General features: G+C 63.9%; 1 protein-coding gene across 1 annotated transcript; it reads right to left on the reverse strand.

Annotated features, from left to right (window-relative positions):
* Window positions 1–907: 907 nt before the first annotated feature.
* On the reverse strand, window positions 908–16409 carry LOC306816510 (fer-1-like protein 5; the record flags this gene model as incomplete). Its single annotated transcript, XM_079332943.1, has 34 exons — window positions 908–1392; window positions 1480–1621; window positions 1696–1805; window positions 1887–2095; window positions 2641–2740; window positions 2821–2962; window positions 3705–3800; window positions 3908–3996; window positions 4472–4611; window positions 4728–4876; window positions 5425–5595; window positions 5980–6071; window positions 6154–6309; window positions 6381–6512; window positions 7066–7200; window positions 7274–7315; window positions 7401–7486; window positions 7601–7808; window positions 7878–8027; window positions 8420–8518; window positions 8615–8773; window positions 9473–9654; window positions 9724–9801; window positions 9993–10104; window positions 11059–11232; window positions 11756–11919; window positions 12221–12323; window positions 12399–12513; window positions 12694–12857; window positions 13093–13206; window positions 13797–13949; window positions 14710–14908; window positions 15691–15782; window positions 16285–16409. Coding segments are annotated over 34 exons (4493 nt in total), but the record flags the coding sequence as incomplete, so codon positions are not given.
* Between the last annotated feature and the right edge of the window lie 128 nt (window positions 16410–16537).

The following is a 16537-nucleotide window of genomic DNA, read 5'->3' on the forward strand; positions in this document are numbered from 1 at the left end:
CGCAGCCCCCGCACAGACCCGCCGGTTCCTCTGGGCCAGCTCCGCTCCCCCGCCGGGCTCCGCTCAACTCCGCCGGCACCCGAACGAGGTGCAGCCCCTGCCGCCGCTTTATATAGTCTGTTTTGGCCCCGCCCACCTCAGCCTCAGCCAATAGAAGCCGAGAACAGCGCTGAGGGGCGGGGCAAAGGAGCTTTTTGCATTATATCCTATGAGGGGCGGACCAGAGCGAGCGAGAGATATGATTGGCCGAGAGGTCCCGTGGAGAGGCGTGGCCTGGGCCAGAGAGAGCGATGTGATTGGATGACAGGCAGCGGGGGGCGGGGCCTGGCTGCACCCGCCCGTCAGCGGGGCAGCACCGGGGATCTCCGCCCTGCTCGGCCCGGTGGGAGGCTCCGGCCGTGCCCGTCCTTCCCCGGCTGAGGGATAGAGGCGGTCCCGGGGCTCCGGGACATTGCTTCTGGGGATCCCAGCCCCATCCTGGGGGTGCCCTGGCACACGGGGAGGGGTCTCTGAGGGTCCCAGCTCCATCCTGCGGGTGCCCAGGTGCACGGGGAGGGGTCTCTGAGGGTCCCAGCCCCATCCTGCGGGTGCCCAGGTGCACGGGGAGGGGTCTCTGAGGGTCCCAGCTCCATCTTGAGGGTGCCCAGGTGCACGGGGAGGGGTCTCTGAGGGTCCCAGCCCCATTCTGAGGTGGACTGTCTGGGGGTTCCAGCCCAACTTTTGGGTTCATTTCTTGGAGGGCTCCTTGAGGGACGGGGCTCGGGGCCGTGGTCAAACTGGGATTTGGGGTGAGTTTGGGGGGGATTGGGGCCGAGGGGGATCAGATCTGCCCCTCTCGGTGTGGGTGGGAGTCGGGGCTGGGTTTGGGGGGGCAGTGGCACTGGGGCTGGCATTGGGGTGAGAGCTGATGACGGTGTTGGGGTCAGGGCAGCAATTGGGGCTGAGTTCAGATGTGGCAGCCGAACCTGTGACGGGAATTTGGGCTGGGGAAGGGGTGGAGCTGGAGTTAGGGCGGAATTTGGGATCGGGCTGCGGATCTGCTCCCTGAGCGGGGTCCGTGTCCCTCCCCAGCCCACAGAGACGGGGACGGTGCTTTGGTGGCGTTCGGACACGACTTTGTTCTCGAGGGAACATCGATGGGCAGCTCCCTCGGCACTCCCTTCGGGACGGCGGCTCCGCAGCAGAGCGATCCCCTGGCGGCTGCAGAACCCACCGAGGAGAGGGGGAGCAGCTCCGGGAGGGGGTTCAGAGCCAGCGAAGCGGGGGCCTCGGGGGGGCTCCTCAGCCTTTTGTCCCCCTCCCGCTCGGGGGATGCTCCGTGCCCGGCGGCTCCTTGCCGGAGGGCCGCAGGTGCTGCCGCGGGTCAGGCATCTTCACGGTCAGAGAGGAGCCCTGCGGGGGGAACACGGGGCACTCAGGGCAGGCTCTGAGCGGCCCGGGGGCAACGGGGGGAACGGGCACTGCTGGGGCCGTACTGACCGACAAGAAGGAGCGGAGCAGCATCAGCAGCAGCAGGAAGCAGGCCAGCCCCAGGCCGATCCACAGCAGGTAGCCCCAGCGGATGCCGTGGCGCATCAGCCGCCCCGGGGAGCGCAGCCACAGGAACGAGGACTTGGGGCGCCTGCGGGGGACACCGAGCTCAGCCGGGGCCCGGTTCCCTCCCCGGGGCCCCTCCTCGCTCCCCCCGCAGCTCACTTGGGCTCGGGCAGCGTCGGGTGCTTGTTGGGGTCCTCCCGACCCTTCCCCACCGGCCGCTCCTCCGCCTCCTGCGCCGTCAGCAGCTCCAGGCCGAGCTGCAGCTTCCCCTGCGGGGCGCAGGGCGCGGTTGGGGCTCAGGACTGTCCCCGCTGCCCCCCAGCCCCGTCACCCCGTTGTCCCCAACCTACAGAGAGCCGCTGGCCGCTGTCCTCCTGCATGGTGCAGGGCCACCAGCCCCGCGCCCTGCGCTGGCGGAACAGGTTCAGCGGGGAGGGCTCCAGCACCGGGGCGCGGCCCCAGAGCCGCGAGTGCCAGGGCAGGTCCTGCGGCGTCACCCAGCACAGGCGGGCGCTGCGGGCCGGCCGCCGCAGCCGGGTGAGCTCCAGCTCCAGCACCCCTGCGGGACGGCCGGGGACAGCGCTGGCACCATGGGGACAGCGCTGGCACCGCTGCGTGTCCCGGGCACCACGGGGACACCGCTGGCACCATGGGGACCGCACTGGAACCGCTGGGGACAGCGCTGGCACCGCTGCGTGTCCCGGGCACCATGGGGACGCCGCTGGCACCATGGGGACAGCACTGGCACCGCTGGGGGCTCCCTGGCACCGCTGGGGACAGTGCTGCCACCGCTGCGGGCTCTAGCGCACTGCTGCGGGCTCCTTGTCACAGGGAGTCCCTTCCCTGGCCCTACTGGGGGCTCCCTGGCACCCATGGGGATTCCCGTCACCACTGGGGGCTCCTTGTCTTGAATGGGGGCTTCCTGTCACCAGTGGGACCTCTGTCATCGGTGGAAGCTTCTTGTCACTACAAGGGGTTTTCTGTCACCAGTGGCAGCTCCCTGTCACCAAAGGGGGCTCCTTGTCACCGGTGAGTGGTCCCTTTCCCCAGTGGCTGTCCCTGTTCTCTGCAGTGTCCCCCCTGCCCAGGAACACGGGGTCTCACCCAGAAGATCGTCCGCCTTGAACTTGTCGTTGTCCCACACCTGCAGGATGAGTTTGGGCGGCACCTTCAGCAGCGTCTCGTCCAAGCTCCACACGTGCTCCTGCCGAGGGACAGGAGAGGGTCGCGGTGTCCCCAGGCCGTGTCCCCGCCCCTGCTGTCCCCGCCCCGCTGTGCCCTGACCTTGCGGCGGATGGCGCAGAGCTTCTCGGCCGCCAGGAACTCGAAGGGGAACACCATGCGCCAGTTGAAGGTGCCGTTGCCGTCCATGGAGCGATAGTGGATGTCGGTCTGCTGCCGCTGCTCGGGGAGCCCGTCCAGCCACCTGCGGGGACACGGCTGTCACTGCTGTGCCACCCCAGCCACCCATGGGAACATCACTGTCACTGCTGTGCCACGCCAGGCACCCATGGGGACATCACTGTCACTGCTGTGCCACGCCAGGCACCCATGGGGACATCACTGTCACTGCTGTGCCACCCCAGCCACCTGCAGGGGACATCACTGTCACTGCTGTGCCACGCCAGCCACCCATGGGAACATCACTGTCACTGCTGTGCCACCCCAGCCACCCATGGGAACATCACTGTCACTGCTGTGCCACGCCAGGCATCCATGGGGACATCACTGTCACTGCTGTGCCACCCCAGCCACCCATGGGAACATCACTGTCACTGCTGTGCCACCCCAGCCACCTGCAGGGGACATCATTGTCACTGCTGTGCCACCCCAGCCACCTGCAGGGGACACGGCTGTCACTCCTGTGCCATCCCACAGGAGACACTGCTGTCACTGCTGTGCCACCCCAGCCACCCATGGGGACATCACTGTCACTGCTGTGCCATCCCTGCAGGGGATGCTGCTGTCACCACTGTGGCACTCCCACCACTTGTGCCACCTCAGAGGGGACACTGCTGTCACACCATCTTAATGTGGATAGGGACACCCTGGGGTGACAGGGACCCTGGGGGTGGATGGCAGGGGCTCTGGGATGAGCAGGACAGATGCTGTGGGGGGACAGGGATGCCATGATGCTGGGGACAGGAGGGGACAGCCGCGGGGCTCACCCGGCCACGTAGATGTCACTCATGCGCCGGCCCAGCAGGTTGATGTCCCCCAGGTCCGTGCCCTGCACCCTCCACACCACACAGCGCAGCTCGTACCTCGCAGGGGACAGGGACGTGCCACCTTCTGCCGGGAATGGCCCTGCCCCCACCGCAGGTGGCTCTGTCCTGTCCCCGGGGGTGGCCCTGTCCTGTCACTCACTCACCCCTTGGCCTTGCGGGGGTCGATGTTGACGGGGGGCCCGGGGGGGCCGAGGCTGATGGGGAAAATGTCCACCCACATCTGCACCTTGCCCTGGGGACACACGGACGGGCTGGCAGCGGCTCTCCTGTCCCCTCGCTGTCCCCTCGCTGCCCCCACGGCCCCACGGTCCTCACCAGGTCCCTCCCACACCCACCAGCCCTCCCCGCCTCGGGGTCCCCATTGTTCCCCAGCCCCCATCAGCCACTCCTGGGGTCCCTGGCACCCCAGGGTCCCCAAAGTCCCCCTGGCACACCCTACACCCCACATCCCTGTCACCCCGGGGTCCCATCACACCCCCGTCCCCTGTGTCCCTGTCACCACGATGTCCCACTCCCCAGGTTCTCTGTCCCTCAGTGTCCCCATGCCCCCTCCTCCGGTGTTGCTGTCCCCGCGGTGTCCCCATGCCCCCTCCCCCGGTGTTGCTGTCCCCGCGGTGTCCCCATGCCCCCTCCCCCGGTGTCGCTGTCCCCGCAGTGTCCCCATGCCCCCTCCCCCGGTGTCGCTGTCCCCGCGGTGTCGCTGTCACCTGCTCCAGCCCGGGCTGGGCGCTGTTCTGGAGGCTCCGCGTCTCCACGTGCTCCGGGACGAGCTCGCACAGGTTCAGCACGTGCAGGGCCAGGCGCTCTTGGGGCTCCCCGGGGTGCCGGAGCGGGGGGTGACCCCTCTCTGTGACACCGACCTGTCACTCACTCAGATCCCCTCAGAACCCCCAAACCCCACCAGACCCTCCCCAGATCCCCCAAACCCTCCCCAGACCCCCCGAACCCCCGTTCCCCACCGACCGAAGTGCCGCAGCTCAAAGCTCTGCCCGTCGAGGCTCAGGGCGGTGCCCTGGGGGTTGAAGAGGGGCTCGGGCAGCCCCCGGGACGCCGTCAGCAGCTCCAGGGTCCGGCTGGGGCACAGCTGGTCCCGCCAGCATGTGGGGCCCACGCTGGAGACAGCGCCAGGGCCGGGGGTCACCTCTGCTGCCCGTGTCCCCCCAGCCCCTCGTGTCCTCTCCCTGTGTCACTCCAGCCCCCTTTGCCCCTCCGGGTCCCTCCCGCATGTCTCCTCCCTGTGCCTCTCTGTGTCCCCTCCTCATGTTCCCCCTCCGTGCCCCCGCCGTGTCCCCCATGTCTCCTCCCTGTGCCACCCCCGTGTCCCCTCTCCGTGTCCCCCGCCGTGCCTCGTGTCTCCCCCATGTCTCGTCCCTGTGCCACCCCCGTGTCCCCTCTCCATGTCCCTCGCCATGCCCCGTGTCTCCTCCGCCGTGTCCCCTCCCAGCGCCCTCCCTGTGTCCCCTCCCTGTGCTCCCTGTGTCCGCTCTCTGTGTCCCCACCGTGCCCCATGTCCCCTCTTCACGTCCCCTCCCTGTGTCCGCTCTCCGTGTCCCCCATGTCCCCCGTGTCCCTTCCTCGTATCCTCCCATGTCCCCCGTGTCCCTCATGTCCCCTCCCCGTGTCCCCGTGTCCCCGTGTCCCCGTGTCCCCGCACACGCACGGGTGGTACAGGGCGGGCAGCCCACAGTGCGCACGGAAGTTGGACAGCAGCCGGTTCTCCAGGTCGATGGTGGTGCTGCCGATCTCCTGGTCCGGTGGCACCTTGTCGTAGTCCATGATTGTCACCCGCAGGTCCTTCTCCAGCGGGATGGTGGCCGTCAGCTCGAACATCCTGGTGGCAGGAACGGCGTCAGCCCCAGGGCTGGCGTGGGGACAGGGACAGCTGACGGGACAGGGACACGGCAGGATGGGGAATGGGACAGCTGGGGGGACAGGGACACTGCAGGATGGGGAATGGGACATCTCGGGGCACAGAGATCTGGTGGCACACCAGCACAGGGAATGGGGACCTGGTGGCACCTGGTGGCACCAGGCCAGGCTGGCACAGGGCCACGCTGCCATCGGGAATGAGCCACCCCAGTGCCCCCTCACCACTGCCAGGGCTCCCAACCCAGCGCCACCCCGAGGTGACACTGCCGAGGGCCACCCACCCCGAGGTGACACTGCTGAGGGCCACCCACCCCGAGGTGACACTCCGAGGGCCACCCAGCCCTACCTGCCGAAAACGGGCTCCAGGGTGTTGGGCACGTACTGGTCCCGCTGTCCCAGCGTCTTCTTGCCCAGCGACACCCGCACGTAGGGATCGCTCTGGGGCACGGAGGGGACACCGGGCTGGCACCGCGGCCGGGAGCCCCCGCCCCGCGCCCCGGGGGTCCCGCGCTGTCCTTACCAGCCCGGTGACATCGCGGGGGGTCAGGTGCAGGGCTCGCACGATGTAGACCCGCACCAGGCACTCCTGCGGGTCGCTGGGCGGCAGGCGCTGGAAGCAGCGGGGCGGGGGCCGCGCTCCGGCCGCCTCGGGCACGGGGTAGATGCGAAAAAGCCCCTGAGAGACCCCGCTGTGCCCTCCGGGGGTCCCGCCCCCTCCCCAGCGCCCCGCGTGAGGGTCTCACCCACCTTGAAGCTGCCCACGGGCTGGGGGTCCTGCCCGGGCAGGGGGGCACGGCCGGGTTTGTAGAGGGGGAAGGTCTGGCAGAAATCCTGCAGCCCCTCGAACTCGGGCACCGCTTCCAGCTCGCAGCCGTAGATCTGCGGGGCCGCGCCGGCCTCGCCTCAGCCCCTCACCCCCTCCGGCTCCCGCCCCCGCCCCCGGCCCCGTCCTGGGGATTGTCCCCACCGCAGCCCCGGCTCTGAGGATTATCCTCTCTTCCCCAGCTTCATCTTCATCCCTGTCCCACCCAGCTTCATCCTCATCCCTGTCCCACTCAGCTTCATCCCCATCCTTGTTCCTACTGAGCTTCATCCTTGTCGTTGTCTCCCTCAGTTTCATCCCTGTCCCCTCCCCAGCTTCATCCCCATCCCTGCCCCCATTCCCTCCTCATGCAATCCCTGCCCCCATTCCTTTATCCCTGTCCTTGTCTTCATCATGTCTTCAGTCCTGTCCTTGTCCTCACCCATCCCCTTCATCCACCCCATCCCTGTCCCCAGCACATTTTGTCCCAATCCCCACCTCACTCCTGTCCCTGTCCCTCTCCCTGTCCATCTCACTATCCCTGTCCTTTCCCTTGTCCCTGTCCCCAGCCATCCCTGTCCCCAGCCATCCCTGTCCCCATCCCTATGCAGGTCCCAGGCTCGGGCTCACCTTCAGTCTGTCCCCATTGGTTCCCCATGGAGATTTGGGCGCCTTCTCCTCCATGGATTCGTAGAATTTGCTCCACCAGTCCCTCTCTTCCTCCTCCTCTTCCTCCTCCTCCTCCTCCTCCTCGTCTTCCTCATCCTGGTGGGGAGCAGAAGCAGGTGGGGACAGGTGGCAATGGTGGCCCCGGTGGCAGCCCTGTCACAGTGCTCACCTCGTCCTCAGCCCTGTAGTTCCTGAGGTAGCTGAGCAGGTCCTGTGGGGAGCAAGGGTTCTTGGAGAAACTGAGGCACAGGCCCAGGCAGTGCCAGGGCAGGTGCCAGGTGACCTGGGGGACTCACCTGAGCCATCCTGGCTGGGGCTGTGGCAAGGAAAAGGGAGCAGCAACGTTTCCAGTGGCTGGAGAACATGGGCAGGGAGAGCTCATCTGTGAGAGAGAGGGACAGGCAAGGACGTGGGAGGGGACAGGTGAGATGGGCAGGGGACACCTGAGATGAGGGAGGGGACAGGTGAGATGGGCAGGGGACAGGTGGGATGGGACAGGCGGTACCTGGCATTGGCACGATGGTGTGAAAGACCCGGCCGATGCTGCCGGAGCCCAGGAGCTGCCCCTGGCGGGGCGGGTGGCAGCGGTACCGGCGCAGCTCCCTGACGCTGGCCTGGCCCAGCAGCAGCCGCCGCTCGGCGCCCGCCCGGTCCCAGAGGCGCAGGCGGATGGGCGGCACGAAGCGCTCCTCCTCGGGCAGCGCCTGCGGGGCAGGGCCGGGTCACCCGCGGGGACGCCGCGGGCGTGGTGCCCCCCGCGGCTCCCCTCTCACCAGGGTGAGCACGAAGGCGTTGCTGGGGAAGTTGGGGTTGGTGGCGATGTCCTGGATCGGGGGGGTCCACAGGCTCTGCTCCCCCCACTGCACCTCCAGCCGCGGCTCCCGCACGGCCCCGCGCAGCCCCCGCAGCCCCCAGGCCAGCACCTGGCGGGACACGCGGCGCCTGTCACCGCGCCCGTCCCGATCCGTGTCCCTGTCCCCATCGCTGACCCCTGTGCTGTGCCTGTTCTCATCCTCGTTCGTGTTCTTGTCCCTGTCCTGCCTTTATCCCCTGTCCCCAAGGAATCCCCAGGACCTTCCCCTCTGTCCCCATCACTGTCCCATCTCTGTCCTCATTCCTGTCCCCAGCCCACCTTTACCCCTGTTCCCCTCCTCATTTCCTTCCCAACTTTATCCCCGTCCCATCCCTGTCCCCAACCCACCTTTACCCCTGTCCCATCGCTGTCCCCAGCCGGCCCCGCCTCCATCCCATTCCCTGCTTTCCCCTTGTCCCCACCCCTCCCCACGCTGTCCCCACGCTGTCCCCTCCCTGGCACCTCCAGTGCCACCCTCTGCAGGCGTGGCCGCATTTCCGGGGGGATGCCGAACTCGTCCTTCCTCAGGGGCAGGGGGTCGAGCGGCGCCGGGGCCCCGTCCTGCCGTGGGGGGGACACAGCGACAGTGACACCCCAGTCCTGGGCGCCCTCTGTGTCACCGCTGTCACCCCGTGTCACCCCGTGCCACAGCCTCACCTCGGGCTCGTGCAGGAGCTCGAAGGCGGCCAGCAGCTCCCCGGCCGGGCCCCGCGGCCCCTGCAGGGGGTGCGGCTCGAGCCGGGGGGGCTCCCGGTGTTCCAGGTCCAGCCACACAGGCGGGGTGCATATGCACCGCCCCAGGAAAACACCGGCACCCTGCGAGACAGCGCCTGAAGGGGCTGGCCCTCCCGGGGGTGTGCCTGTCCCTCATCCCTGACCCTCCATCCTTCCACCCCTGACCCTCCTGTCCCTTATCCCTAACCCTCCATCCTCCCATCCCTGACCCTCCATCCTTCCACCCCTGACCCTCCTGTCCCTTATCCCTAACCCACCATCCTCACATCCCTGACCCTCCTGTCCCTTATCCCTGACCCTCCATCCTTCCACCCCTGACCTGCCATCCTCCCATCCCTGACCCGCCATCCTCACATCCCTGACCCGCCATCGTCCCATCCCTGACCCTCCTGTCCCTCATCCCTGACCCTCCTGTCCCTCATCCCTGACCCTCCTGTCCCTCATCCCTGACCCGCCATCTTCACATCCCTGACCCTCCTGTTCCTTATCCCTGATCTCTCTCTGTCCCTCCATCTCTGACCCTCCATCCTTCCACCCCTGACCCTCCTGTCCCTCATCCCTGACCTCTCTGTCCTTGCTTGCTGACCCCCCATCCTCCCATTCCTGACTCCCCTTCCTTCCATCCCTGACCCCCCCATCCTTATCCATGTCCCCTTCCTCATCCATCCCTCCCTCTGCCCATCCCTCCATCCATTCCCTCTCCTCCATCCCTCTCTCCACACCCCATCCCTCACCCTCCCCGTTCCCCCTCGGTCCCCCCATGCCCGGAGTGTCCCGTACCTGTTCCGGCTGGTCCCACACCTCCACCACCACGGGCGGGGGGTCCTCCCGAACGTGCTGGGGGTCCCCGAACAGCAGCACCCGGGTGAACAGCAGCGTCTGCTCCCAGCGCGGGTCCAGGGCGCCGCGCACCGCCCGCGTGCGCTGGCTCAGCGACACGAACGACACGTGCGCGGTGGCATCTGGTGACAAGGGCACCGTCAGCGCCCCGGGCTGCCAGCGGGGCGGGGCTGCGGGAGGGGGGGTCCCACCTATGGAGGTCCTGCCGCTGCCGGGGGCCAGATCCAGCGCCTGGAAGATGTAACAGCGCAGCTGGAAGCGGCCGGGCCCTGGGGACAGGAGGGGGGTCAGGGGTGGCCGGGAGCTCTCGGGCCCTCCCCAGTTCATCCTGGTCTGTCCTGGCCCCTCCCGATCCCTTCCCGATCCCTTCCCGGTCCCTCCCGGTCCCTTCCTGGTCCCTCCCGGTCCCTCCCGGTCCCTCCCGGTCCCCTCCTGGTCCCTCCCGCTCCCCCAGGCTCACGTTGGAAGGTGCAGAGGATGAAGGGGAGGGGCTGCTGCAGCGGTGTCTGGGAGGAGCCCCCCGACAGCTGTGCGGCCACAGCTGGATTGTCCTGGGCCGGGTCGTCAGTGTCCTGGGAGAGAACAGGGATGGGCTGGGGGACGCTGCTGTCCCCTGGCCCTGGGCCTCCTGTCCTGAGTGCTGCTGTCCCATCTTGGCCCAGCTCCACAGGGCTCCATCCATTCCTACAAGCCTCCATCTCTCCTTCTATCCACCATCCATCATCCATCCATCATCCATCCATCATCCATCCATCATCCATCCATCCATCCATCCATCATCCATCCACCATCCATCATCCATCCATCATCCATCCATCCATCCATCCATCCATCCATCCATCCATCCATCCATCCATCCATCCATCCATCCATCCATCCATCCATCATCCATCCATCCATCCATCCATCCATCCATCCATCCACCCATCCATCCATCATCCATCCATCCATCCATCCATCCATCCATCCATCCATCATCCATCCATCCATCCATCCATCCATCCATCCATCATCCATCCATCCATCCATCCATCCATCCATCCATCCATCCATCCATCCATCATCCACCATCCATCCATCCATCATCCATCATCCATCCATCCATCCATCCATCATCCATCCATCCATCCATCCATCCATCATCCATCCATCATCCATCCATCCATCCATCCATCATCCATCCATCCATCCATCCATCCATCCATCCATCCATCCATCCATCCATCCATCCATCATCCACCATCCATCCATCCATCATCCATCCATCCATCCATCCAACATCCATCATCCATCCATCATCCATCCATCCATCCATCCATCCATCCATCCATCCATCCATCATCCACCATCCATCCATCCATCATCCATCATCCATCCATCCATCCATCCATCCATCCATCCATCCATCCATCCATCCATCCATCCATCCATCATCCATCCATCATCCATCCATCCATCATCCATCCATCATCCATCATCCATCCCTCCATCTCTCCCCCTCCCCCAGCCCCCTGTCCCCCCCGTACCATCACTCCCTGCAGCAGGAACATTGGTGCCACCTTTGTGGGCTCGTTGGGGACCAGGCTGCGGTGCCAGCGGCGCCGGCGGCACCGGGGCCCCACCGGCACCTTGGGCTGGAAGGCGCAGCCCCAGAAACACTCGGGCTGCCAGGCCTCATCCTCCCACAGCTCCTCGGGGTCCTGGTGGAGGGCAGGGCACGGGGACAGTGTCACGAGGGACAGAATGACATGGGGACAGTGTCACATGGGGACAGCGTCACATGGGGACAGTGTCACGAGGGACAGAATGACATGGGGATAGTGTCACATGGGAACAGTGTCACATGGGTACAGTGTCATGTGGGACAGAATGACATGGGGATAGTGTCACATGGGAATAGTGTCACATGGGGACAGAATGATATGGGGACAGCGGCCCCATTATCCCCATCACCCTCTTCCCTGTTATCATCATCATCATCATCACCATCATCACCCCATCACCCCCATCCTGTCCCCCCCATCCCATTACCTCCACTTCTGTCACCTCCACTTCTGTCACCCCCATCCCGTCACCTCCTCCTCTGTTACCCCATCTTTATCACTCCATCCTGTCACCCCATCCTTGTAGTCCCATTCTGCCACCCTCATCCCTGTCACCTCCATCCCCTCACCCCCACTCTGTCACCGCTATCCCCACCGTCCCTGTCCCAGTGTGTGTCACCATGGTGCTGAGGGTGTCCATGTCCTGCTCCCGTGTCCAGCTGTCGCTGTCCCTGTGGCACAGCCGGACCCAGCGCCGGCGCCGGAGGGTGTGGCAGTGCTGTCCCTCGCTGTGCCACTCTGCCAGGGCACTGCCATCCTCCGTGCCCACACCGTACTGCCAACCTGCACACACGGGCCAGCTCCTTCCCTGCCACCCTGTCCCTGTCACCCTGTCCCTGTCACCTCACCGTACTGCCAACCCTGTTCTTGTCACCTCATCCCTGTCACCTTCAGCCCTAACAACCCTATTCTTGTCACCTCCAACCCTGTCACCCCCATCCCTGTCACCCTATCTCTGTCACTTTCATCCTTGTAACCTCCATCCTGCCACCCCATCCCTGCCACCCCTATTCCTGTCACCCCTATCCCTGTCCCTGCTGTCCCTGTCACCCCCTGCCCTGCTGTGCCCTCTGGGGACACTCACCGTCCTCATCCACGTCCCCCTCCATGTCCACGTGCCAGTCACTGGTGACATGCCAGCCCTGGGGACACGCCACCTCCTCCTTTGGTGGCACTGCCACTCCCTTCTGCAAAGCCAGGCGAGAGCTGAGCCCCGACACCCTCGTGTCACCCGCGCTGTCCCCCGTTCTGTCCCCACTCACGGCGTCCGAGCTGCCCGTGCCGGACGGGCTCCAGTCCCCGCCGGGATCGCGGCTCTGGCTCTCGTACAGCTCCTCCAGCACCGCGCTCACCTCGGGCTCCGGCCGCGCCAGCACCCTGGGGACACCAGGGGACAACCCTGCTGTCACCGCGGGCTCCGGCCGCGCCAGCACCCTGGGGACACCGGGGGACAGAGCTGGTGTCACCGCGGGCTCCGGCCGCGCCAGCACCCTGGGGACACCGGGGGACAGCGCTGGTGTCACCGCGGGCGCAGGGGGTGCTGTCCCCCCCGCTCACCGCTGCGGCCGCTCCACTCTCCAGGGCCCGTCCCAGCGCCAGCCCTTGGGGGGCTGGATCTGCTCCGGGGAGAGCCCCGCCCGGCCGGAGCTGTCGGAGAACGCGGGGCGCCCCAAAATCTTCCGGGGCCCCCATTTCCCCAGCAGCCGCGTCTGGTTCTCGTACTGCGGGGAGAGGACACAGGCCTGGCGTCAGGGGACACGGTGGGATGTTGTCCCCTCCCGGTGCTGTCCCTTTCCCAGTGCTGTCCCCGCTATCCCCTATCTCTGACCCCTCCCACTGTCTCCCCCCCCGTGCTGTCCCCACTGTCCCCCCCCGGTGCTGTCCCCGCTGTCTCCTCCCCGCTGTCCCCTCCCGATGCCGTGTCCCCGCTGTCCCCTCCGCTGTCCCCTCTGTCACCGTCTCGCTGTAGAAGCGCAGGCTCCCCTCCAGCAGCCGGGCCAGGTCCCCGCTCTCGGCCACTCGTCCCAGCCACAGCCGCACCCGCACCTGGGCCTGGATGTCCCCGCAGCCCTGCGACAGCGAGTGTCACCGAGGGGACACTGGGGACACGCGGGGGACACAGCCAGGGGACACGGGGGGGTGTGGAGGGGACAGAGAGGAGGACACGGGGAACACAGAGCAGGGACCGAGGGGACATGGAGGGGACACAGAGGAGGGATGGAGGGGACTTGGAGGAGATGAGTTGGGAATAGAGAGGGGACATGGAGCAGGGACGGAGGGGACATGGAGGGGACATGGAGGGGATGTGGAGAGGAAAGAAAGGGGACATGGGGGTTGTGGAGGGGACAGAGAGGGGACGTGGGGGAACACGAGAGGATGTGGATGGACATGAGAGGATGGGGAAGGACACGAGGGGATGGGGAAGGACACGAGAGGACACGGAGGGACACGAGGGGATGTGGAAGGACATGAGGGGATGGGGAAGGACACGAGGGGATGGGGAAGGACACGAGAGGACACGGAGGGACACGAGGGATACAGAGGGACATAAGGAGACATGGAGGGGACACAGAGGGACACAAGGGGATGGGGAAGGACACGAGAGGACACGAAGGACACAAAGGGACACGAGGGAACACGAGGGAACACGGAGCTCGCACCAGGAACAGGCTCAGGACCCTCCCGCAGAGGTGGCCGCAGGCGCCGGCGCCGCGCGGCGAGTGCAGCACGTCGGTGGCCGGGACACGAGCCGAGGCCACCCGCAGCTGGCCCCGCAGCAGCCACAGCTGCACGTCGGGGACACTGGCCTGGGGCTGCGGGGACACCGAGGGGACAGCGAGGGGACAGGGGTGGCGTGAGAGTTACAGCATATTATGTATCACATCATAGGAGTTTATAGGTTATAGGTAATTATATTGTATTATATTGTCTAATTTTCATTGTATTGTATTATATTGCAATATATTGTATTGTATTGCGTGATATATTACATTATAATATAATATATAATAGTGTAGTATGGCGTATTTTGCATATATATTACATTATATTGTGTTATGTTATGGTGTATTATATTTTGTGTTTTTATATTACATCATGTTATGCTAAATTATATTGCAACACAATACAATACAATATGTATTTTATATTATATTATATTATATTATATTATATTATATTATATTATATTATATTATATTATATTATATTATATTATATTATATTATATTATATTATATTATATTATATTATATTATATTATATTATATTATATTATATTATATTATATTATATTATATTGCATTACCTTGCATTATATTCTATTATATTGCATGACATGACATTATATTATATATATAGCGTTATTATATTATGCTGTATTATATATTGTGATATTATGTATATGATATCATATTACATATATTGTAATTTAGAACTATCAGACACGAATTTCTTGGCTAAAAACACGCCAAAAAGTGAAAAGCTTCTCCCCCAAGTGCCCTCGGAGGCCGGAATTTCTTGGCCCGCCGCAGGGGGGTTGGGTCGGTGCCGGTTTGGGGGTTCGGGTCGCACCTCGATGGCCAGCGCGGCCACGCGCCGCAGCCACCCCCGGGCCGCTGTCCCCAGCGCGTCCCCGCGCAGCTCCGGCGATTTTTGGGGATCGGCCTCGGCCGCGCGCCGCAGCTGCCGCAGGAGCAGCCGCCGGGAGCTGCGGAGCTGCTGGTCCAGGGCGGTGAGGGCGGGCTGAGCCTTCAGCCAGCCCAGGGCATCCCTGCGGCACCCGAGCGGCGAGAGTCACCCCGAAATCACCCCAAAACAGCACAAAAAATCACCCAAAACCAGCCCAGAATCACCCCAAAATCACTCCAGCCCAGGGCGTCCCTGCAGCACCCAGAGCGGCCAGAGTCACTCCGAAATCACCCCAAAACAGCCAAAAAATAGCCCAAAACCAGCCCAAAAACAGCCCAGAATCACCCCAAAACAGCCCAAAACCTGCCCAGAATCACCCCAAAAAAATAGCCCGAAAACAGCCCAAAATCATCCCAGCCCAGGGCGTCCCTGCAGCACCCAGAGGGGCCAGAGTCATCCTGAAATCACCCCAAAACAGCCAAAAAATAGCCCAAAACCAGCCCAAAACCAGCCCAGAATCACCCCAGCCCAGGGTGTCCTTGCAGCACCCAGAGCTGCCCAAATCATCCTAAAATCACCCCAAAACAGCCCAAAAACACAGTCACCCCAAGACACTCCAAAACAGCCCTAAATCACCTCCAAATCACCCTAAAACCCATCGGGTCACCCCAAAATCCCCAGTTTCACCCCTAAAATTCTTCCTTTGCCCCAAGAATTCCTCGGTTTTCCCTCAAATTCTCCGTTCTCCCACCAAAAGCCCCAATTCCACCCCAAATACCCCACGTCCCCCTCATCCCATTTCCACCCCAAATTGCCCTCCAGAACGTCCCACTGTCCCCCAAAGTGTCCCAAATTCCCCAAAGTGCCAGTCCCGTTTCCCCCCAGATTCCCCTTCCCCCGATTTTGGGATTTGGGGTCACTCACGTGCAGTCCTGGGCCAGTTCCTGCAGCAGCTTCGCCCCGATGTCCCTCTCCGTGTCCCCGTGGTGGCACCGCAGCTCGGCCAGGTTCCTCTCCTGGGAGCGGCCCCAAAGCGATCCCAAATGGATTTGGGGTCAGTACCACCCCAAACGGATCCCAAATGGGTTTGGGGTCAGTACCACCCCAAAGTGATCCCAACTGGATTTGGGATTGATCCCACCCCAAACGGATGACAAATGGGTTTGGGGTCAGTACCACCCCAAACGGACCCCAAATGGGATTGGGATCGATCCCACCCCAAAGCGATCCCAAATGGGTTTGGGGTCAGTATCATCCCAAATGAATTTGGGTTCAGTACCACCCCAAACGAATCCAAATTGGATTTGGGATTGATCCCACCCCAAAGCAATCCCAAATGGGTTTGGGATCAATGTGACCCCAAAGCAATCCCAAATGGATTTGGGATTGGTCCTATCCCAAACAGATCCCACCCGGGTTTGGGGTCAGTCCCACGCGGGTTTGGGGTCATTCCCACCCGGGTTTGGGGTCAGTCCCACGCGGGTTTGGGGTCATTCCCAGGCGGGTTTGGGGTCTCACCAGGCGCTGGCACAGGGCTCGCAGCAGGTTCAGGCTGTCCCAGCGGTGCCCCGCGTCCTCCCACAGCGCGGTGACAGCGGCCACCGGTTTGTCCCCAAACCACGGCAGGTGGTGGTAGAAGTTTCCTAAATTCGGGACAATCGGGGATAATGGGGTCAGAACGGCCTCGGCCGCGCTCGCGAGGGGCAGCTGTGGCTTCCTGGGAGGTGTCCTGGGGTCATCCGAGATTCCCAAATTGTCCCGCGATCCACAG

Source organism: Erithacus rubecula, assembly GCF_903797595.1.
Source record: "Erithacus rubecula genome assembly, contig: scaffold_640_arrow_ctg1, whole genome shotgun sequence".
Classification (NCBI taxonomy): Eukaryota; Metazoa; Chordata; class Aves; order Passeriformes; family Muscicapidae; genus Erithacus; species Erithacus rubecula.